The 24,895-nt window shown below is 37.2% G+C and overlaps 1 protein-coding gene across 1 annotated transcript in view; it reads right to left on the minus strand.

The window, feature by feature from the left end:
* Positions 1-24,895, minus strand: part of LOC149461208 (uncharacterized) — a 329,662-nt gene that overhangs the window by 237,556 nt on the left and 67,211 nt on the right. Inside the window, exons 19-40 of the mRNA XM_089678641.1 lie at positions 24,628-24,729; positions 24,311-24,412; positions 23,994-24,095; positions 23,677-23,778; positions 23,360-23,461; positions 23,043-23,144; positions 22,726-22,827; positions 19,297-20,175; positions 13,702-13,789; positions 12,353-12,402; positions 11,576-11,730; positions 11,359-11,485; positions 10,460-10,634; positions 9,153-9,253; positions 7,363-7,581; positions 6,279-6,453; positions 5,099-5,176; positions 4,598-4,650; positions 2,940-3,084; positions 2,728-2,838; positions 2,461-2,602; positions 1,639-1,782 (exon numbers count right to left, since the gene is read on the minus strand). Coding sequence (XP_089534767.1) covers positions 1,639-1,782; positions 2,461-2,602; positions 2,728-2,838; positions 2,940-3,084; positions 4,598-4,650; positions 5,099-5,176; positions 6,279-6,453; positions 7,363-7,581; positions 9,153-9,253; positions 10,460-10,634; positions 11,359-11,485; positions 11,576-11,730; positions 12,353-12,402; positions 13,702-13,789; positions 19,297-20,175; positions 22,726-22,827; positions 23,043-23,144; positions 23,360-23,461; positions 23,677-23,778; positions 23,994-24,095; positions 24,311-24,412; positions 24,628-24,729 — 3,356 coding nt within the window. The remainder of the gene's footprint in view (positions 1-1,638; positions 1,783-2,460; positions 2,603-2,727; positions 2,839-2,939; positions 3,085-4,597; positions 4,651-5,098; positions 5,177-6,278; positions 6,454-7,362; positions 7,582-9,152; positions 9,254-10,459; positions 10,635-11,358; positions 11,486-11,575; positions 11,731-12,352; positions 12,403-13,701; positions 13,790-19,296; positions 20,176-22,725; positions 22,828-23,042; positions 23,145-23,359; positions 23,462-23,676; positions 23,779-23,993; positions 24,096-24,310; positions 24,413-24,627; positions 24,730-24,895) is intronic.

Here is a 24,895-nt window from a genome sequence, read left to right on the forward strand (position 1 = left end):
TGCAATGAGGGTGCAGGGTTATGCTTTCCCTGCTTCCCCTCTCTGGTTAAGGGCAGCTCCCTGGTGTTATAAACTAAAACATCCATGCTGCGCCTGGTAGGAGAGAGGGCACAGATTTAGGGAAAAGAGGACAGGTATTTTAACACCTTCACGACAGGGGGTAAAATAAATGTTAATGCATGAACACATTTTTGCAACTTTGACATGTGTTAGTAAAACTGTACATATCATCGCAACTATTTTGTTATTTTCAGGACAAATTGGGCTTTCATTTGGTGCTATATGGTAAAAGATATCACCTGATTTTTTTTCCCCTGTGCCACATTTACGTTTTACTGAGTAAATGTAAATGTAGCAAAGCTTCACTTTGTAAAGAACACTCAGGTGCAAGAAAAAAAAGTATTTTGCTTCCACATGATTGGATAATGAAATTCAGCAGCGCTTGACACCTTTTATTAAGCTCTGTGGAAAATGAGTGCAAGTTCACTTGCAAAGTGCACAGTGTATTTCCCTTTGTAAAACCACCCCACTGGCTGCAGTGTGAGAACGCAACCATACCAAATCTGGCACACCTTTACAAATACAGTAAGACCAGACCTGCTTTTTTTCTTGTGGGGCCTCTTAACTTTTATATCTATTGTCCTATGCTATTATAACATACATTTTGCCTAGTAAAATATCACAAAGATAACTATATGAATATTTTTGTAATATTTTTTATCTGATTACAGATAGTGGACCCTCCAGTAAGTTTTAGATAGAATACAAAAGGAGTAGATCTTATTACATGTTTACATGTTGCTGTCTACAGCCCTCTTTGGGAGACTTCCCCTCCCTTCCTGTCAATAGCTGTAATACTGTTATCAGTAGGACAAGCAGCACAAAGGAAATCAACATACTGAACACAGTGATAAGTGGTTGTAAACCCAGTGAAATGACTGGCCTCAGGTGATACGCAGAGATTAAAAAATCCTTCTACATACTGTAAGCTGTACCTGTCTATCTGCAGTATTCTCTTCTCTACATCTGTTCAAAGTGCTGACTTTAAAAAGTTTTTCTGAGAGTTCAGAAAAAAGGGAGTGTACAGCTGAAATTACACACTGCAGAGCTCAGTGAGGAGAACTCTGGGAGCTGATTGGAAGGAAGGGACACACCCCCTCCATACAACTCACAGAAACAGAGCTGTTGGAGGTCCCAACCCTGTCATCATTTTTCTCCTGGTGTCAGGAAAACTTGTCAGACGTGATTTATGCTGATAGCAGAGGAACAAACCAGCAGACAGAAATGACACTTAGTGCTCTTAATTTAAACAAGAATAAGCTATAGAGGGAAATTCTTTGTTCATATTACATGCCTGAGATTTATCTCAGGCTGATGTCACCAGGACATGAAGTGAGGGAAAATGTCCCTGAATAGCACAGATAGCAGTAAAAACTAACAAAGGTATTGTCATAGTTTGGATGGAGATATGGAGGAATGCAATGTTAGAGAAGTCATGAACCTAGATTTGCTGCATATACCATATAGTTGATACAAAACTAAATTCTGTTGCTCTAGATTGAATTTGTAAACTAGCATTTAGTCCCTTTAAAAAGTTCCATCCTCAGAAGGCAATGCCCCTTTTGGATCAACACTTACCACCACTGGATCAGAGTCACTGAGCAACACTGCAATGTCTCCAAATTTGATGGTAATGATCTTCCTGTGCAAAGCCCCACCTTCTTGCTCATTAGGGGTATTTTGCATGACAACACTGAATGATGGGATTACACCTTTCCTAGACTAAGAAACAAAAACAAACAGTATGCATTAAATACTATTATTTGCTTTTATGTTGTAATATATATTTATCATAGTCTCACAGTATTTCAAAATGTGGTTAGAAACATGTGTTTTTTCAAAATGTGGGTGTGTTGTGGTAATGTGCATTATAATATGCATGTTACTGCAAAACACAATCTGTAAATTAGTGTGTTTCTGAGCTATATTATCTAATATGATTGGCTGGTCAGAAAAAGGGCCATACCAGTTATCATATGATCTATAAAACAAAGGGCTTATTTACAATATTGCGTTGCAGTAGCTTGCTCATTGGTCACATTTCAAAAGAAAAGCAATCTACATGAACAAATTCTGTTTTGGACAAAATTTAAAAAAAATCAAAACTATAAGGACTTCTGAAAGGTACATGGAAAACATGGAAATAACAGGTGAACACAAGAACACCAGTACTAGGGAAGTGTGCATGCTGACATTGCAGACATCCACTTCTGAAAAAGGCAACTTCCTGTCTGACTGTCATTTCATGGTCCTATGGCTTGAGTACTTTCTGGCCGACTTAGCTGGAACTCACTAGCGCTTCCTTCATATTATATGAATATACTGACCTTTTTTTCTTGATTAATTACCTTGAATAAATCATGTTACATAAACATTCCTTGGCTACTCTTTTCAACTAACCTCAACCAGCACAATTGCACAGTGATGTGTTGCAAAACTCTTCCAGACTCCATCAAACAGGAAAAACTGGGATCCGGCATAAGCATTACACACTCTGTTACAAGGGTTGTTGCTACACACAAACTTGCCATTTTCACATGTGCTAAAAAGAAGTTAAGAAAAAAACAGCATTTCAGTTATTATGCTTTTATTTAATGTAACTTTGCTTTAATACAATACATGAACTTCAACATCACTGCAGAGGATTAGAGGAAAGTAGTTGCTTACCATGTGTTACAGTCTTGTGCCAGTGTTTCACCAGGGTTGTACACATCCTCCCCATGCACGCAAGGGCACTCATTTAGTGGCACACAATTTCCATCGCTGCTTCTCAACAGACTAGGAGGTAATAACAGTGTTCATTAGAATAGAACCTTTGCTATATTGTTGTATATTGCTATTACAGGTTTCGTACAGCTTAAAATTTATAGAAAGCCTACCCATTCTTGCAGACACATCCTGGCTGACATTCCAAAATGCACACTTGGTCCAGTATGGCTAAGTTCTGACATGCTGGCTCACATGACTTGCCATAACCCACTGAACAGTCTGAGAATATTTCATTGTTGGAGCATGTTTCCACATCTGCCAAGTAAACAAAACAAATCAGTTATGGTCAATGCAATCAAATATAACCATAAGTGTACTTACAATGGCCTTTTTGTTTAAACAAATTGGATGAAAGAACAAATATGTACACTCTCCCTCCCCTCCCCCTCCCCTCCCCCTCCCCTTAGTGACCAAGGTCTGTGCTTTTTTTGGTGCAATTTGTTCTGGGACACTTAGGAACTTTCCTTTTAAGATTTTTTATAAGGTTTCCCAAGTACTCTAAAAACATCAAAATAATTTTTTCTTATTATGTAGACCTTTGTATAAGTACTATCCATTGAATGTATGCTCCCCATCAGTAGCAGGCTCTGTTTTGTGTACCTTAACTATATCTGCATTAATATAGCTTATTTGGCTCATCAAACCCTTGTGCTGCTGTATTTTCTGTGTTCATGTGAGTGAGTAATATAATCTAAAGCAGATCAATAGAATACCACAGGACATGTCCTGTTAAAATTCCATCACTTGGTGGTTAGTGCTGAAATATGACAGCTATTTACACAGCTGGCTCACTGCTCATAGGATTACTAAAGCACCTCACCACACACAACCTGCTGATATGACATTAAAAAACAGCAACACACTGATAGCTCATAAAATCTGCTCACTCTGCTCTCTCCCCCAGTCAGCATGGTACCTCCACGAACATGTGAATACAGTAGAGCCTGATTAGCTCCGAGCACTGCTCTTGCCTCTTCCAGTCTCAAAACAGCACAATAAAATGACAGCCATGTGAAAATTTCAATTAAAAGCACCAAAATAGTTTAAATTTCCACTTACAAGAGCCAACACATGCAATGCCTGTACCCTGTACGTGTGTTGCGTGTGTTGGCTCTGAGGAAGAGGCAAGGCCTCGAAATGCGTTAGCCTGTTGGAAGTCCAGGGTTCCCATTGCGGACAGTCACGTAGTGTGGATTTCATGATGTGCCTTTGACATTATTGTCATTTGTGAGTATAATACTGTACCCATTATTTCTATCAATAAATGTTTTTTAAGGTAATGCACTATGCCGGTGCGCCCTCTGTTTGTTTTCTTTGCATCCACTGATGATCAGTGTAGATATCCCTTTTGAGGAATGCCAATTACCAGCTCTCCTCTCCTCACGAGCTGTCAGCCTGAAGAGAGGACTGCCGATAACAGACAATTCCTATTTACATGTGATGAGCTATGATTGGACACAGCTGATCATATGACATATGACAGAGCCAACATCATAGGCTCTTTACTCTGATCAGTGATCCGCTGTGTCCCAGGGACACAGCGCACCACCGATCACCACGGCGCGCACCCCTTTGGGAGCGCATGCGCAGTTAGAGTGGGAGGATGTCATATGATGTAATTTCTTTATATGGCGGGCGGGAGGTGGTTGATGACCACAGCGAGTCCACAGAACATACTGTATGGATGCCTGGATATTGATTCCAGTACTGACAGAACTTTCTTGCTGTCATAGTATGGTTCTATCACATGGGAATATGAGCACCTTACCAGGAGCTGGGGGCTCTTCAGTTTCTCCACACTGTAATACTCTCTCACAGGGGCTGGAAAAAAATAAGTTTGTTCATGTTATATAATATCATTGTAATATATATACTTTAAAATTTGTCTTTGACATAAAGCTGCATATATTTGAAAGGCAGTTTCTGTAAATTAAAATTACAGTTCAAATAAATAGTTGATAAAGTTTGATTTAGTGGGAAAAAAATCTTTACACATGAGCAGAATCTCCCTGGAAAATTGTTAGCCCCCGTTCACACCAATACAATTTGTCATGCGATCTTACAGTTGAAAACCGCATTACAAGTTGTACCCTATTTCTGCCTATGCAACCATTCAAATCGGAGCAACTCCAACTTTCCGGTGCTTTGCGGTCCAAGTGAAGTAGCGCAATTTCAAAGCCTCATTCATTGTGAACCAGGTTTAAGAGTTAGGTACTGGGGATACATTCTATAAGTTTTCTGTTACCTGGATGTATTAAGAGCATCTTACCATTGTTGTCCATCAGTTTGAGTGATGATCTCTCCTAACTGGTACACACGGTTTTTGCTGTAGCAAGGGCATGAATCGCTAAAAACAAAACAAAACAAAAAAAAGTTTAACAAACAGAGAAGTAGGAAACCCCATTTAGGTATGCTTATCAGCTAACACCCAGTTGTCAGATGTTCTTTGTGTCAGACAATTGTGAATTGTCCCCCACTCCACATATCTGGCAGAGTGTCACCAGACATGGGACAGCACATGGCTTGCCATGGCTGGTGGAATGCAAAGCAGACCTACATTTTCACAGGAAAGTTCAGTCCAATTTTTTCAAATATGATGGAAACAATGACTAACATCGACGTTGCATGTATGTATCCAGCTATGACAAAACGTTTTTTATTTTCTCCTTGGTCTGCATGCTTGCATCTGTTAAGTTAATATTTTTGTAGATTTCTCTCTCTTCTGACTTGTGTTATGTGTTTCTTTTATTTGGTTATTGATTTTATTTGATTTATCACCTTTGCTTACACAGTACTGAATGAAAATTAAATGTGTAGATACCATCAGTAGGTGTGTGTGTCTGCAACTATGTTGTTTCTAACTAGACAAGACTGGACTTGGAGGCCATTGTTAAACAAACGAAGATGAAGTGGCATGAGAAATATAGACTATAACGATAAATATGAACATATGATAAACAATTGTGGAAGTTCACAGGAAAATAAGTAGCAATTGAAAAAATCTCCATGACTTTGTTACATGTTTACCACAAATGACTCATTTTATTTGTGTTGCTCCAGTCAACAATAAAATATATGACTATAAAAGAAAACATTTATGAAACATAACCAGAAAAATCCAGATGTAAAATTTGCATCTGATAAGGTGTATGATGAAAATAATGAGAAGCATATTTCTTGAAGGAAAACAAAACCATCTGCAAATGTTAGCTGCCTTGCTGTCATGTTGATCCAATGGTTACAATGCTCTCTGAGTCAGTGACCTGGAACAAGTATGCACATTCAGAATTCTGACTTCACTTGGTGTACACATTTGTCAAGAAGGAAATTTAAAAAGTGTTGGATTCAGAGACAGACAAGGAACTAGCATTTTCATGCAGACCACTTAGAAAATATTAGAAATAATTTAGAAATACACAGCTAATGCATCATAAGGAAAGATTGATTACCCGTTTACACATTTATCGATAGAGGCATCATAGTAGAGGTCAGGAGGGCAGATACAGGCTTCAGTCAGAGGAATTGATGATGTAATTTTCTGGAGCTTAATAGAATATTCTGCACAGTCTTGTTGAGTGAATGTATCATCTGTAGTGAAGATCATATCACCTTCACATGCCGGAGCTGAAACAGGAATAAAACATTTATTTGATAAATCTGGTAATACGTACCTTATAGTACTAATACTGAACCATGGATGCTAACACTTCAAGAAAGGTGTGTTACCCACTGAGTCACTGAGTTTGATAGCGTATGGCAGGCGTGTGGCCCTCAAACTGTCATTTATACCTAAAATGTACACACTTGATAATCTCTATCCTGAGCCACTGTGAATGTTAGGAATGACAAGTGAAAAATAGAAGTTTTTTTCAAAGTGATTACTGAGGCAGAAAACAATAAACACAGAAATGATAGCATTATTTACAAGAGTTTCTGAACAGGGCAACCAATAACTTTGCTAGTACTGTAAGTCAGGTGCATGTACTGAAAACCCCCTTGTGGGACTGGCTGCAGTGTTATAGCAATGCATATTCTGTACAGGAGTAGTCTGGGACACAGAGAAAACATCATGGTCACAAGATGTGGCTTTCAACATCATGTCAAATTATCATTGTAGGAAACTGACATTGGGTAAAACATAGTACAAATCCTATTCATGGCAGAAATATAGGAAAGATTGAACCAAATCTCTTTATCTGTGAGTTACTATTTGATAGTTATGTTTCATATAAAATCGCTCATGATGACATAATTTATGCAGAGAGCTAGGCACCTGCCTACATTGGTGACATGAATTGTGGGATTAAAGAATTATTTTTTTTCCATTTTCCTTGTTAAATGCTCATCTATTTTCTTAATAAAGGCTATAAAGATATATTGGGCAGAGGGTATTCAGGTTATACAATGGCCAATTACTTAAGCTAAAATTATTCGAACAAATACTTTGGCTAACTTCAGATGAAGGCACAGCTTTATCAAAAGTATAATAAAATACAAGCAGTAAAAATATAAAGACTCATTTCAAACACTTACTGCAATCTGAGAATGCAGAGGTAACAGGGACAATGATTCCTGCGCGGGCACAGCGATAGGCATAGTCTGCCAAGGCAGAGCAATGTCCACTATATCCAGCATAGTATACACTGTGAGAGCAAGAGGCCTTGTAGCTGTGAGTGTCGATCAGGAGGGTGCAGTCTTCAAAAATGGAACTATCCAGGGAATCGCAAGTCAGATCAGCCAGTACTTTTTTATCTGTAAAATTAGGAGAAAATAGGGTTAGGCTAAAAGTCAATCCAGGAAAATAGTACCTATAAAAAAAAAAAACACACACACACACATATATACACTAGGTTGCTTTAGGAAAGTGCCAGCTACAGGTGCTGCAGACCCTCCAAGGAAGCTCATCCTGTGATGCGAAGGTCCAAGCTGACCCTGCATAACATTTCTATGAGCCTGCTGCTATCACTACATCATCTTGTAAGTTGCCAACTGTCATGTGAATAAATATGTTTTTATATTGCTACACTCAGATGCGCCCTCTGCTGTCCTAATTTATGTTCTTACTGTCAGTGTGATAGATGCTTACAGAGATAACATTAGTATTGCTATAGATGTAAGTAATTTGAGTCTGCAGGCAAACAGCTAAAAATACAGGTGAAACACACACTTTTTAGGCTGTAGGATGTTTTAGCTGTTAAAGAATTTGTTATTCTGTCCATCCATTTTTGTGAGTCATATACCTCTACGAGACAGAATGATACCACTGTTACAGTAAATTAACACTGTAGTGTATCTACCCATAGATGATTGGTAATGAAGAAGCAGAAACACACAACATTATCAGCTCTGCTTTCTCTGCTCTCTCGGAATCTTCCCTGTCAACATATGTGTATGCAGCAGACCTTATTAGCACCTGGTAATAGCCCCCCACCCCCTCTCTGAATTTTAATTAAATGTATTATGTGTGCTTTAAGAGAAAAAGAGAGTGCACCAGTGTCATGCAGAAATCTTCCATACAACATTATTAATAAATACTTATAAAGGTGTTTTGAAAATGAGCATATAAAACATGGCAATCATCCAAGTAAAAGTTCTCTCAAATTCACAGGTGCAGGTGACAACTGTAGAACTGGTTTGCTGCATCCTGTCTAGGCCTTGGTTGTGTATGACCATGATGTGTTTCAAGGGCCAAACCCTCCTCTTTAGAGCTCTGAGGAAGAGGGTTTGACACTTGAAACAGGTTAGATTCATGCATAATGATGGCAGTGACAGGATGTAACTAAAAAAGTGCCACAGTCAGCCACCTGCATTCAGTGAATTGAGAAAACTTTCACTTGGATGGATCTCATGTTGTATATTCTAATTTTCAATGCACCTTTGGAGTATGAGAAGTATTTGTTTAAAGGTGGTATGGGATATTTTTCCACGAGGCCAATGTGTTTTTCTGTATTGCAGTGTAGTTTAATGATTTCCCTATCCAATAAGAGCTACAAGGCTAAGAACATCCTGTACATTTGTAGTCCTCCTGGATGATCTAAAGGGATTTTTGACAACAGTTTACCGGAGGGATGTGTCCATTTAGCACTTGTATGCTGACATTTTTTATTAGGATTTTAATGTATGGGTGTTGATTGAGTGTAAAATGGAGCATAGTAGTTATGAACTATGGCTTCTACATCCTGTAAAATGAAACTGCAAACACTAAGCAAGCAGGTTTACAGTAAAGTTATAGATCAAATGTATAAAACAATTAAATTTTGAGGCCTCATAACTGATAACAATTTACTTTGCCTAGAAACACTTTTTGCTAGTATTATGCTTACCAGTGCTTTCTGGTGATTTTTCCTTTTCTGAGCACTGGGTTTGTGTCTTCCAAGATTTGCTGAACAAGCCGGACACAGTTTCAGTTATATCACTTGAGCTCCTGTGTTTGACAGACATATAAATCATTAGTAAAGGAAATACATTATAGAGTTATACTGTACAATGCATATAGCCAAAGTTATTTGCTGAAGCAATGACTATCTAACCAGTCAATTCACAAAGAATTAGTGACATCACTGGGCCATGAAATGCAAAACATCTGAGAGAACTGTACAGAACCCAAAAGACAGGTTCATACTTTATAGCATATTTAACCTCAATATTGCATATTATATGTCCACACACTTGTCTGTACAGCTCCATATGCATTTGAGGTAAATTTAATTTGAACATTTCTCTCTCTCTCTCTCTCTATATATATATATATATATATATATATATATATATATATAGGTGTTTAAACCGATGTTTCATATCTGTATTTTTCACTATACAATCTTTGTTTTATAGATTCACATTTAATACAGGGTACTCCTATCACACAGACGTTGCAGATCACTATCTGGTTTCCAAAAGAGAGCACAGCAAAAGTCATCTAAAGAAAGCACAAAAGAGGGGGGAATTTTTTTTTTAACAGAAAAACTGGAACTTGAAAATAAGAAATTTGGTCTGTAGATAAAACTCGCTGGCTAAATAAAAAAATACAAAATATTTGCATTATTATTATTGCACAGTACAGTACAAGAGGGTTCTACAGTTTATATTTTCCTGTCTTGGAGAAAAAAATTAAAATGGTGTTTTTTAGTCCTCTTTGCAATAAAGACAAAAAATATACACAAAGCCATTATAAATTCCCTTTAATTCAGTGGTGGCTAATCAGACCAGAAACATCTACTTGAAGTGGTCAGCCTTTTATCTAAAGCTGATATATTATCTTGTGATAGAAACAGGAGAGTTTCTAGTTCTGCTCACAAATATGGTGAGAAAGTACCACTCTACTAGTTGTTTTATTTATTTATATTTTTTGGGTGTGTAATATTATGGAGAATACAAGAGGAAGAATAGTAAAAACTATGCTGAAGCAGAAGACTCCATTGAAGTAGGAATAAGGCCATGAAAATATAAAGTGTGGAGAAAACCAACAAACTCAACTATAAATTATATATTACTAACAGGTGAATTGACCAAAGATTTTGTTCACAAAAAAATCAAGCAAACAGCACTGATGTTCAAGTTTGGTGTCTCTTGTAGCTTCTGTGTCTGACAAGCACAGCTTTTAATTAAAAAAAAAAAGATATATTTTTACCTGTAGTCATCATTACGATTATCATTGTAGGTCCCACACAAGCCACTGGTTGTATCTTTGTAGCTGGCATCAAGGATAACATAAAGGCGGTTGCCAGCAAAGTCATACTGCAGATTAAAGTTTTGGCTGACCACATCCAGGAAGACTGAAGAACTTCTTGAGACGGTAATGGTATCTAGGTGGAATTGTAATTACAGTATGAATGAAAACAACTCTTTCCCCATTTAATAGTTTTTATGGTCGATATTACTGTTGCATGGTAAAATTGATTGTCGGGGAAGGTTATGGTGTAAAGTCAAACTTTTTCTTTAATTTTGGATAGTGTATGGAAGGATATAACCCTCTTAGGTTTTTATTGCTTTCTGTGGGCCCATTGGGCACCCTCTTTATTTTTCCTGGCAACTATTGCCACTAAAATACAAAAGATTGATTGAAAAATCCAAAGAGTCTTTACATTTTAAAAGTTTAATAGTTGTCACCAGAACAATAGGAAAGAAAAAATCTTCCAATGGAGGCACCTAACATAGGGACTCACATAGAGATTTCCTCTCATTTTCAGTTGTGTCTCCTGAACAGAAAGGGAAACATTTTCCAAAGGAGTGACAGATAGGAAACAATACACTAAAAGAGGTTAACCCTTCCCTGTACCACACAAAGCAAAACAAAAAAAGTTTGTGCAATACATATATAAATATTAATCTAAGTGTTGTTGTACAGATGTTTAGATAATACTGATATGAAGAGAGTTACAAGCACTTATGCTAGTTGCATGCTTTTTATAATAAATATCCAAATGCATTATTGTGTGAGTGTTTTATATCTGCCTTGTTATTATTCAGATTCTAAATCTGAATAATTGTATATTTCCTTCTGAAACATACTAAACGTATGTAACATACCTAGAACAGAATATGGAAGATCTGACTTCTCTCCTGCCACAAGTATGCTTCCGTCTGACTGTAGCCTAATGTTTGCCTTTTGTGGCATGTGCACATCTATAGAATCAATACAAACTGCTTCAGGATTCTACAACAGAAGAACAAAGTTAATCAATATGAAATTCATATCAGCTGAGTTATACAATGTGTGTTTTAAGCTGTTAGAAGGGTCACTTGCCTCCACATCTATGTTCAGCTCAGTGCATAGCTTATTGTTCAGGTTGATAGTGAAGTCTTTTGTTTTGGTCAAAATATAGCTGCAGGTTCCAGGAGTCTCGTATAATGTGCCATCAAAAGTACGAATCATCTGGTATGCAGTTACAGAACAGATGCCTAAAAAACAGGAGGCCCAGAACAATACAGCCATTACATTATTTAATAAATTCACAGCATGTTATTTTCAGTTCATTATTCAATTAACTCTTTTTAAAAAAAACTATATTAAATACTATCATTAATTGCTGAGATGATTGTTAGTGTTGTCACCTAGGATAACTAATATAACTATACTTTATTTCACTATAATTCCACTGACTCCAGTAATACAGTAAAACAATAGTACCACACATATATATATATATATATATATATATATATATGTAATTTCTACATAAACTAAACTGGTGTTAATCACTGTAATATAAAATACATGTACCAGGAAAAGGCACATTCGGTGAATGTTTACTGAATGTCATATTCACTGTTCTATGAATATACCTCTAGAGTAGACTAATAGCAGAAACAGGTAAATAGATCAATAACTAACATCCATGCTACATACTGTATTCAGCCATGCTGCAGACAAAACATTCTTCTATGGAAATGTCAAGTAACAAGGACATCAAATAGGCTAGCCAAAAATGTACATTGACAAGTGTGCCTAAGTCTTTTTCAGTTTACAGAAATGAAAATTTGCTTAAAACTAAACATGAAAATATAGCACATAGGATATTACCTGGACAACTCATATTTTTCACACAGGTCAGTGCTCCATAATTGCATTTACTATAATGGAAAAGACAATCATTAATGTGAGAGTATCCTTAATGTGGCTATCAATAAAAAATATAATTAGCTGACATTTTCACTAAAAAACATTGATTATGCTGATTTTCTCTTTTCCTATTTCCCACATTGTGGTATGAAATGTACAATATAAACTCAAAGGTTCAAAGCTTATTGTGTTATATGTGAACTATGGTTCAGATATATTTGAATTACCTTATTAGTAGTGACAATGCTCCTTCCACCATACAAGTCTCACCCAGTGGCTTCCCAGATTCTTATGGTACCAGTGTCATATGCAGCTTTATATTTAAATGTAGTAGTTGGACTTAAGATGTAAATTAGGACTCTATTCCATTAGCACGTACAGTTAAGGAGAATATGCTCACCTTCTGCTGCTTCCAACAACACAGTGATTAGTGCCTGAGCAGCCTATCACCAGGCCCAAACTTTGCTACATGGTAAACATTTTGGCGGCTATGGAAATACAAAGTTCAGAATGTTGGCCTTTACCAGGTGACTTCAGTTCGTGCTCTGAGAAGCTGGGATGTTCCAACATAGTCATGACATGGTACCTGATAAGCCTGCTATGTAACTGCTGTTTGTTTTGTCTGCTACAAGTTTACTTTGCCTTCTAAGCACTGTGAAAATGTGGAATAGACTATTTAAAAAAGGTTTGGATGCATTCCTAAATGCATACAATATACAGCTGCTGGATATTAGCATTTATAGATAATAACACCGGAGATTGTTGATCCAGTGTGTATCCAATTGCCTTCTGGGGGATCAGGAAGGAAATTATTTTTCCCTCACTGCAGCAAATTGGACAATGCTTTATAGGGTTTTTTTGCCTTCTTTTGGGTCAGCTGTGGATATGTGGTTTTGTATGTGGAGGTTTTCTATTTTTTTTAAATCTGTTATTATTTTTTTCTATCGTTTGAACTAAATGGACTTGTGTCTATTTTTCAACCTGACAAACTATGTTACTATAATTTCATGTCTAAACTAAGAGGCATATTTATAAAGAGAAGAATGTGACAGTCACCAAACATTCACTGCGGGTTAAACAATCATTGTCTTTTAAAGCACGTGCACCAGGGATATTCAACCACAGTAAATGCCTGGTGACTATTGCATTTGCTCCTTTAAAATATAGCCATAGATGGTCATTCCTTTATGTTTAGATCTACTTGGAGGTGACTGCTGGTATACATGAAAAGCTTTAACCATCACAAGATTGCAGGTCACATCTTCCAGCCAATCAACAAAGAAATATGTAAAAAAAAAATTTTGTCCTACCATGTGACACAATTGAGTTCCACAATTTGTCCATCAGGCACAACTTCTTTGTTAAAGATACAAGACTCTCCTGTAGACTCTAGTGGTGCTGTAAAATAAAGATACAACATGATACATACATTTAATCAATAAAACAATCAGCCAAGCAGGAATAGCTAATTCCAAACAAAGTGTCCAAAATAAGGTTTAAATACTGTGCCAAGGGCATCTCGTCATATTCATGAAAGAATGGTACATTAAATGTAACTCTCAAAACAAAAGCAATATCCTGCATTGCTGATTGATTGGGTATTCCTAACAAAGTGAAACTTCAAAACATTCACTAATCTATGTTATAAATTCTTCTGGAAAGTGCAACTTCCCTTGCAAAGTGAACAGCCTATTTGAATTTTTGTAAATCACGTCATTAAACGTATAAATTCTCCATTGTCTATAAACCCACCCAACACCACTTTTAGGCTCCATGCACACTGGCTTAAAAAAACACAGCTCCTAGAAGAGTTTAACATTTTGCCTGTAGAAGCAACTAACGTCATCCTATGAGTCCATGCACATTAGATTGTATAGAGGCATTTTTAAACTCAGCATTTAGGGCCAGTTCAAACCACAAAAATGTACTCTGGATGTATTCCGGATATGTTTTTCCTTACGGTTCACACCACACTCCATTCTGCTGCAGTTTTGATGCAGTTTGCTATATTCCAGTACAGTTCTGTGCAGTAAAAATGCAGCATGTTCTACTTTATTTTCTGCACCGGAAACTGACTGGAACTGACTGCACTGGTGTGAATTAAGACCATTGTAATACATGGAAAACACTGTGCATTTACTTTTGATGCAGAACTGCATCTGGTGTGAACTAACTTTTAGAGGCAGAAAAAAAACCTTTTGTTTTGCATTTTTTAGAGCATTTTTCAAGCAGAAAAAAAACACTAAATGCTCCTAAACACTGCTGAATGCTAGTACAAAAACATTTTTCTGCCAAGAGCACTGGCAATTTTCTTTAAACAACTATTTATATTAAAAAAAAAACAAAATAGTGAGGTGGAATTACAGGAATCAAAAAGACCCTTATAGAACCAGCGAAAAACAAAACAGAGCCTTCCAAAAGCAGAAAGTATCTGCACATTTCAAAAATCCCCAAAATAAACTGTTTATTCTTGATTTTAGAATGACAGGACCCATGCAAATAATTTCTTTATGGCCCTGGGCACAGTGCATCCAGAACTGTGTATAGCACTGATACAGTCTAATGTTATAGAGCTGCTCAGCTCAAACTTCATAGATATGTTTCAGACTTAATGGCTGTCAACAGTGTAGTGTATGAAAACAATGGCTTATGTGGGGGGGTTTGTGATAGAAGCAAAACAAGCAGATATCTGTTTTAAGATGACTCAATTGTGCTATGACTTAATTTTAAACTGCCCAATCAGGGCCTGACAATGTGTATAGAGCATAACTACAACTTTCCCTCCAGTATAGTTTAAAAACTGCGCTATTCAGTATTCATTCATAAGCAGCCATGGAACCCACTCTCTGAACTGCATGCACACTCCAAGTGGGGGCCATTACTATGAAGGCACAACGTGCATGTGCAAAGTTCAAAGCACATGAACTGAAGCACATTGAAAAGAACACTTTTTGCTGTTTGATTTTTAGTCTTTAATGACTATTTGCTTGGATATATATATAGGCATGCATTGAGTCCTCTTCAAATATATATATATATTATTGACTAATATTTTGGCACGTATTTAACTATGTCAGTCCAATGTGCAGTATGTCAACCTAAAAAGGAGGCAGCAATGGAACATACTTTCTTACTTAGCTATACTGTCAAGTATCCCAGGTCACAAGGGACTATCTAAATAAAAATTCTGGGTTCTTGCAGGTCCAGGACATGATCCATAGTTAAGTTCTGAAACACTTTTAGGTGCCGTAGGCTCAAACCCACATGTCATCTCTGTTAAGCTGTCCTATTTCTCAAAATCTAAAGTTGCAAGGTAAAGAATAGTCACTCAGTCTTGGCTGTGGAGTAGCGCCTTTTTAATAAATAAATATATATATATACAAGCGTTTTTCTTGTTGGTGTTTCGATGAAGTTCAGTCCAGATATATCTGAGCCCTTGACGTTCTGACATTGGAGTACTGTTTAACATTACACACATTTGTATGTATTTCTGTCTTTGTGCACCATTGGTGTTTTCTGTGGATCAATTGTCATTGTCCTGTATAAGCTGCTATTCATACTTCTACACTTGTTTACTTTGGGCACACATGGGGTGTTTGATTTAGCATTGTGTTTTTTGGTGGCTATTTTGTAATTTTTAATTTGTTGCTAAGTTGTCCTACCACATATTTGTTGTTTTATTAATATGATATGTTATAATTTAACCTCTTCCTGTCTGGCCCATGTTAATAAATGGCCAGACGGAAGAGCTGTCGATGCGGGTGGACGTTTCTAAACGTCCCCCCGCATCCATTGCCTGTGCAAGCTTCCTGGGAGCGTGCTCATTGCAATCAGTGCCCGCGGTGTCTGGAGGACGCATCAGAACACAGATTGCTGTATGGGACTTCTGTGTAAGGTCCCGATTCTTGTGAACACTGATTGGCCAATCAGTGATCACATGAATAGTAGTAAACAAGATGTCACTTTCTGACATCATTGCTTACTACTTGTGAAATCTGTGAATGATCACAACAGCCTGGTACCATGTGACAAGCTGTGACCAATCACAGCTCGCACAGTATTTCTCAATGGCTGCAAGATTTGCTTTTACAGACTTTATGGGTGTAAAAGCAATCAGTGTAAAAAAAGAAGAAAAAATCTTCATCACCCCCACAAGCAGTACAGTGTCATTATGGTGACACTGTACTGCTAGGGTGACAGTATGTTAAACAAAAAAAACCCATAAATAATAATATAAAGAAATTTAATAAAAATGTGAAAAATCATTGTGAAAAATTATAATTTTTGTTTATAAACTAATTTGGGTTATTTTTTTTTCACTAAAAAGATAGATGAATACATTTTGGCCAAGATGTATGTAGAAAGATTACTTATTTATTTATTAATTTTATACAGACAAAATAAAAATCCCAGTGGTGAATAAATACCACCAAAATAAAGTTTTATCTGTCTCAAACAAAATGCTAAAAAATTCATATGGGTACAGTGTTGCATGACCGTGCAATTGTCATTCAAAGTGTGATAGCACTGAAAGCTGAAAATTGGCCTGGACTGGAAGGGGGTGAAAGTGTCCGGACTTGAAGTGGTTAAGGGTCATGTATTCATGCCTGGTGTTTACCATATGCAATGGCAACCATCTTGTGAGTACTTTGTGCTTTGTTGTTTCCACTGTTTCTGTATTGGCCTTTTTCAAGCAGGATCAATTTTCAGATAGGTTTAAATAAGTTACAATATTGTATATTCTGCTTTTTTGATAGAACTATAGTGATTTGTTCCTTTTTGCAATATTTCCTTGACCTCAATTGTATGTCTTTTTACCATTGCACTGTGTGTTGTCATCACTAGGGGGCGTTTTGCTGGCCGACTTTGGATTTATTAGTTTGTTTACCTTCACTTTGTAGTGTCTTGAGAAAGATGGCCTGAGCTTCATTAAAAAGTCAACAATACAGAGTGTGGTGACTACTATATATATATATATATATATATATATATATATATATACAGGTGAAACTAAAAACATTTGAATATCGTGCAAAAGTTCATTTATTTCAGTAATGCAACTTAAAAGGTGAAGCTAATATATGAGATAGACTCATTACATGCAAAGCAAGATAGTTCAAGCTGTGATTTGTCATAATTGTGATGATTATGGCTTACAGTTCATGAAAACCCCAAATCCACAATCTCAGAAAATTTGAATATTGCATGCAATCAATAAAACAAGGATTGTACATAGTACAATATCGGACCTCTGAAAAGTATAAGCATGCATATGTACTCAGTACTTGGTTTGGGCCCCTTTTGCAGCAATTACTGCCTCAATGCGGTGTGGCATGGAAGCTATCAGCCTGTGGCACTGCTGAGGTGTTATGGAAGACCAGGATGCTTCAATAGCGGCCTTCAGATCTTCTGCATTGTTCGGTCTCATGTCTCTCATCTTTCTCTTGGCAATGCCCCATAGATTCTCTATGGGGTTCAGGTCTGGCGGGGGTCCTAAAAATTTTCTGCAATATATATATATATATACAAAGTATATATAAGTTTAAAAAAAGTGCAGAAACTTTTTGAGGAACCCCCGTACTTCCTGGTCAGCAACAAACAAGTAACCTAAGGGTTTTTTATTGACTGGCATTTAACCACATTTTTTAACTGTATCAGTCCAATGTATTTCAACTTAAAAAAGAGATAACAATTGAGCAAACTTTATTACTCAGCGATACCCCCAACTGACCTGGATGGCAAGAGACTGTTCCAAGATTTAACAGAAAGCCTGGGGCCTTTTAGGTCCAGGACATATTTTAAAGTTAAAGAGTATGTAAACCCAACATTTCATATTCTTAATATGTGCCCGCTATACCATGTACTTCTATGAAAAAGTATCCTGTTCTCTTTGTATTGCTTCTTTTGTGTGAAATCCCTGGTGTTCTTGCCAGTCTTTTTGCTTTCATATTAAAAACTGACCACACTAGGCAGGAGAGCATAGCATAGTAAATGTTCTGGCTGTGCTGGGAACTCAGCCTGATCTCCTCCAATGATGGGGCTTATGCTGACATTCCCCCCTCCCCCCCTCCTTGAACAGCCATTCACTGGGATATCTGTGTACTGTTGTTTCTCCTCCTCCAGCTCTGTATGCAGCTGAGAACAGAGGGATGTGGTCATGTAAAAAGGAAAAAGAAGGTATTTTTAATGTTTTTACATGTACACACAATGGTTTCCCTTTCAATTCTATTTTAATTTTATTTGAATTGGTTGTTTTCCAAGGTGAGGGTTTACATATACTTTAAATGCTGGACCACTTTTAGATGCCGTAAAATGCACTAAAACCCACTGGGCTAAAACCCATGTGTCATTTCTATTAACCTGTTCCTCTTCTTCAAAATGTAAAGTTGGGAGGTAATCATAACTTTCACACAAGAAAAGGGATAATCAATCAACCTTGACTATAGGCTAGTATATTATATATATAATATATATATATATATATATATATATATATATATAGAGAGAGAGAGAGAGAGAGAGAGAGAGAGAGAGAGAGAGAGAGAGAGAGAGATAGCTTAATGTTGCCCCAACTTTATAATGAAGTATACATGCATCTATTTACTAGCCAACCCTGTAGTTAGCAGGATGGCTGCAAGAGTCACAAGTAATCTACTGGGGCAAGTCATATTAGCAATGATTCTTGTTGCTGCATACCCAGTTTATTACCACCATAGATACTGCTCTTCAGACCAGCAATCAGCATATCATTATCCAAAATGTTTGAGTATGTTTGACCAGCCCAGTGGCGTATCATACATGTGTGCAGTGTGTGTGGGGCACAAAGGCCCTAAGGAAAGAGGTGCCCACTGCACCCTGTCACACATTGCTTTTATAAAAACCTTAAAAACCACAGTGCCTTTTACCTGGTGATGTAGCAGGCTCTTGCTCCTCAGGTACTACAGGCTCAGGTGCCACAGGCTCTGTGGGTTCCTCTGGTTCCTCGGGTACTGCTGGCTCAGGTACCACAGGTTCTGTAGGTATCTCTGGTTCTTCAGGTGCTACAGGCTCAGGTAGCACTGGCTCTGTGGGTTGCTCTGGTTCCTCAGGTACTTCAGGCTCAGGTACCACAGGTTCTGTAGGTATCTCTGGTTCTTCAGGTGCTACAGGCTCAGGTAGCACTGGCTCTGTGGGTTGCTCTGGTTCCTCAGGTACTTCAGGCTCAGGTATCACAGGTTCTGTAGGTATCTCTGGTTCCTCAGGTACTACAGGCTCAGGTAGCACTGGTTCTGTGGGTTCCTTTGGTCCCTCAGGTACTTCAGGCTCAGGTACCACAGGTTCTGTAGGTATCTCTGGTTCCTCAGGTGCTACAGGCTCAGGTAGCACTGGCTCTGTGGGTTGCTTTGGTTCCTCAGGTACTTCAGGCTCAGGTACCACAGGTTCTGTAGGTATCTCTGGTTCCTCAGGTACTACAGGCTCAGGTAGCACTGGCTCTGTGGGTTGCTCTGGTTCCTCAGGTACTTCAGGCTCAGGTACCACAGGTTCTGTAGGTATCTCTGGTTCCTCAGGTACTACGGGCTCAGGTAGCACTGGTTCTGTGGGTTCCTTTGGTTCCTCAGGTACTTCAGGCTCAGGTACCACAGGTTCTGTAGGTATCTCTGGTTCCTCAGGTACTACAGGCTCAGGTAGCACTGGCTCTGTGGGTTCCTTTGGTCCCTCAGGTACTTCAGGCTCAGGTACCACAGGTTCTGTAGGTATCTCTGGTTCTTCAGGTGTGAGTTTCTCGGCTGTTGAATGTAACACAACTGGGATGAAGTATTACAAAGTATTAGCAAAGTATATACTTGTGCTTTCATTTTGTGAATAATGTTACTTCATTAGATCTAAAGGAGTGTCAGTACAGAATCTCATTATGACACTAAAAGTGCAGTTTTGTATATAAACCTACCTCTTACCCACCAATGCCTACTTTAAAATAGATAAATATGAATAATGTATATCCCAACATGGAGAGATGAAATGAAAGGAATCAAAAACAACCCTCACTGAATGAGTAAGATGCACAATAGTGCCTTCTTAAAACTGAAGGCAACAGCATATCTCAGAAAATTCCAAAATGAATGGTTTATTCCTTATTTTATGATAGCAGTGGACACATGCAAATCATTCCTTCATACCTCTACGCCAATAGTGCATTCAACACAGTTACTTTATAGCACATATACAGCTTAACAAAATAGAACTATTAAATTTAAATTGCATAGATATGTTTCAAACTTGTTGGCCATCAACAGTGTAGTGTGTGAAAACAATGGCCTATTTTTAGAATTTGTGATGGAAGTGAGATATGCAGTTACTATCTGTTTAATTTGGCTCTTTTGTTGTACAGCTTCATTTTTAAATCCTGATTTAAACCACCCAACCAGAAGGGCATAGCTATAGACTTCTCCTCAGTGTAGTTTAGAAACTGTATTCTGTGGTGTGCATCCTTGTGATGCAATGGGGACTACAACCTGAACTGTGTACATGCACCAATTAGGGGTAATTACTACAGAAGCACAACATGCATATACAAAGTTCAAAGCACTGTCACTGAATTACATTGAATAGAGTGCGGGGCTGTTACTTGTCTGATCCTGGTCAAGCCAACCTATGAGCCGGTGATTTTTACATATTTAGCTGAGGTGAGTAGGGCCCAGGAAGTAGGGGTAGCAGATTGGTTCATAAAAAACACTTTAATGCTACTGTTGTCACTCTTTACCTTTTTCTAGAAATGCCTGGTAACTGGCTACAATATCAATTTAATACTCATTCTAGATCAGAGTGCAAGGAAATATTAAAATTATTATATTAGAATGAAAGATGGTGTAATTAGCATATTCATAAGGATAGATCTGCAGCGAGAGCTCCCATTTAACTTCTACCACAGGTTTTATTTGAAGAATCGCTAAGGAAGGAGCTGCAAGAGCATGCAGGTAAGGTGCATATGTGGAGTTAGGGGACACCCTGTGCAAAGACACTGTCACATTGCATTGCATGGGCAAGGGGACAGTGTCTCTGTAATGCTCCCTACAGATTACGTTTATGTAACCTGTGTAATGTAATTTTAAGATACTGTCTATGCAAATGCCATATTGTTATGATCTATGGTTTTAAGATCTAAAATGATTATGGCTATACTGGAACTTTATATGTCTGCTTATTTATATATACTTACGCTCTACTTCTTCTGTACCCTTTGAGTTATCTTGATATAGTATTTGAGCAGTTTGAGGTATAATTATCGACTCTATAGTGATTTCTGGGCTATTAGTTGGAACAGTGCCACTGTCCAAGTCTATGTCTTCAAAGGTGGACTTTCCAAAGTTTTCTTTTAAATATAAATAACAATTAATTAAACTGTGCAACCTTATTCTTATGTTAGTCAAGAGTTCAACTAGTTGCAGTATTTCAATGGGACTGGCATGTGTAAAACACATGTCTATTACATTACGGTATATAAAATAAGGTGTACAGTATTCATATACTGGAATCTTCTAAGTTACCCAATTGCACAGATGAAAGGTCAAATACCAAGTCTCAGGGTTTTAGTATTGGGAATTAGACTCCTCCCTTTACAGTGTGCTTTTTATTGATAGAGTTCAGCTTCTATGAATGGAAGAGGATGTCAAAAAAGGTGGGCAAGTGCTTATGATAGGTGCAGCACCTGTATTATCCCCATCAGCACCAGAAGATTATTGCTGTAGGGGTATGGGCAGGCAGTCAATGGAAGATTATTTTTTAATCAGTTTCTATTAAGCAAAATGTTATAGCATATAATACAATTAGAAGATGGAAGATTTTAGCTAAGAGACCAACCACCAGCAAAAGGGAACGTTTCACTGAATGTAAGTACTGCACCTTGTGCTAATTTAGAAAAAAAAAGTAAAGTATATAATTTAATAATATCAACCTTTCAATGCTTTTCTTGACTACAATGGCCACGACTAAGGCCCCTTTCACACTGGAGGAGTGTGCCAGCAGATCCGACTGCTCAGCGGGGGATCTGTCCGCTGATTCCTGCTAAACAGGTGGATGACAGGTCCGTGTCAGCTCCTTTTATGCAGAGCGGACACAGCTTGCTTTCTTCTATGGGAGGTCGGATGCAAACGGACCACATGTCCATTTACATATGACTGTCATTCGATCCACTAGAAGGATGAGGAATGGATACCGTCTGTCTGTTTTTAGCGGATCAGATCAAATCGGATGCAGAAAGGTGTTTGTAGAGATGTGAACATGAAATGCTAGCCAGGTGTACTGCTGCTTTAATATCAAAGTAAGATTTGATACTGATCTTTCTTGGTTCTACATACCTGCATCCTCTTCAGACGAGTCTTTGCTTCCCCCATGAATATGAATGTTCACCTTTCCTTTCTTCTTATGGCTACCACGTCCAAAACCCAGATTCCATTGTCCTGTACAAAATAATTCAGATTTAAATTATCAGTCCTGATTTGTATAACTTTTTCACTTAACAGTGAATGTGATTTATTGCAATGGATGAAGTTACAGGTTAGCATACAGTAAAATAGTCTGTTAGACAAAAAGTATAGAAAAAACTTATTTTGCTTAAATATGAGATAAACTAAATAAATACTGTAAAGTAACAGCTTTTTTACGTTCTACATACCTTCATCCTCTTCAGATGAGTCCTTGCTTCCTCCATGAATAGTAATATTCCCCTTTCCTTGCTTCTTATGGCTACCACGTCTAAAGCCCAGATTCCATTGTCCTGTACAAAATAATTCAGGTTTAAACTAGCAATCCTGATTTGTATAACTTTTTCACCTAACAGTGAATGTGATTTATTGCAATGGATGAAGTTACAGGTTAGCAAACAGTAAAAGAGTCCTATAGACAAAAACTATAGAAAAAACTTATTTTGCTTAAATATGAGATAAACTAAATAAATACTGTAAAGTAACAGCTTTTTTACGTTCTACATACCTTCATCCTCTTCAGATGAGTCCTTGCTTCCTCCATGAATAGTAATATTCACCTTTCCTTGCTTCTTATGGCTACCACGTCTAAAGCCCAGATTCCATTGTCCTGTACAAAATAATTCAGGTTTAAACTAGCAATCCTGATTTGTATAACTTTTTCACCTAACAGTGAATGTGATTTATTGCAATGGATGAAGTTACAGGTTAGCAAACAGTAAAATAGCCCTATAGACAAAAACTATAGAAAAAACTTATTTTGCTTAAATATGAGATAAACTAAATAAATACTGTAAAGTAACAGCTTTTTTACGTTCTACATACCTTCATCCTCTTCAGATGAGTCCTTGCTTCCTCCATGAATAGTAATATTCACCTTTCCTTGCTTCTTATGGCTACCACGTCCAAAACCCAGATTCCATTGTCCTGTACAAAATAATTCAGGTTTAAACTAGCAATCCTGATTTGTATAACTTTTTCACCTAACAGTGAATGTGATTTATTGCAATGGATGAAGTTACAGGTTAGCAAACAGTAAAATAGTCCTATAGACAAAAACTATAGAAAAAACTTATTTTGCTTAAATATGAGATAAACTAAATAAATACTGTAAAGTAACAGCTTTTTTACGTTCTACATACCTTCATCCTCTTCAGATGAGTCCTTGCTTCCTCCATGAATAGTAATATTCACCTTTCCTTGCTTCTTATGGCTACCACGTCCAAAACCCAGATTCCATTGTCCTGTACAAAATAATTCAGGTTTAAACTAGTAATCCTGATTTGTATAACTTTTTCACCTAACAGTGAATGTGATTTATTGCAATGGATGAAGTTACAGGTTAGCAAACAGTAAAATAGTCTGGTAGACAAAAACTATAGAAAAAACTTATTTTGCTTAAATATGAGATAAACTAAATAAATACTGTAAAGTAACAGCTTTTTTACGTTCTACATACCTTCATCCTCTTCAGATGAGTCCTTGCTTCCTCCATGAATAGTAATATTCACCTTTCCTTGCTTCTTATGGCTACCACGTCTAAAGCCCAGATTCCATTGTCCTGTACAAAATAATTCAGGTTTAAACTAGTAATCCTGATTTGTATAACTTTTTCACCTAACAGTGAATGTGATTTATTGCAATGGATGAAGTTACAGGTTAGCAAACAGTAAAATAGTCCTATAGACAAAAACTATAGAAAAAACTTATTTTGCTTAAATATGACATAAACTAAATAAATACTGTAAAGTAACAGCTTTTTTACGTTCTACATACCTTCACCCTCTTCAGATGAGTCCTTGCTTCCTCCATGAATAGTAATGTTCACCTTTCCTTGCCTCTTATGGCTACCATGTCCAAAACCCAGATTCAATTGTCCTGTACAAAATAGTTCAGGTTTAAATAACCAGTCCTGATTTGTATAACTTTTCACCTAACAGTGAATGTGATTTATTGAAACAGATGAAGTTACAGGTTAGTAAACAGTAATATAGTCTGGTAGACAAAAACTATAGAAGAAACGTATTTTGCTTAAATATAACAT

Source organism: Staurois parvus, unplaced genomic scaffold, assembly GCF_062004578.1.
Source record: "Staurois parvus isolate SC_StPar_1 unplaced genomic scaffold, SC_StPar_1.0 ptg000207l, whole genome shotgun sequence".
NCBI lineage: Eukaryota > Metazoa > Chordata > Amphibia > Anura > Ranidae > Staurois > Staurois parvus.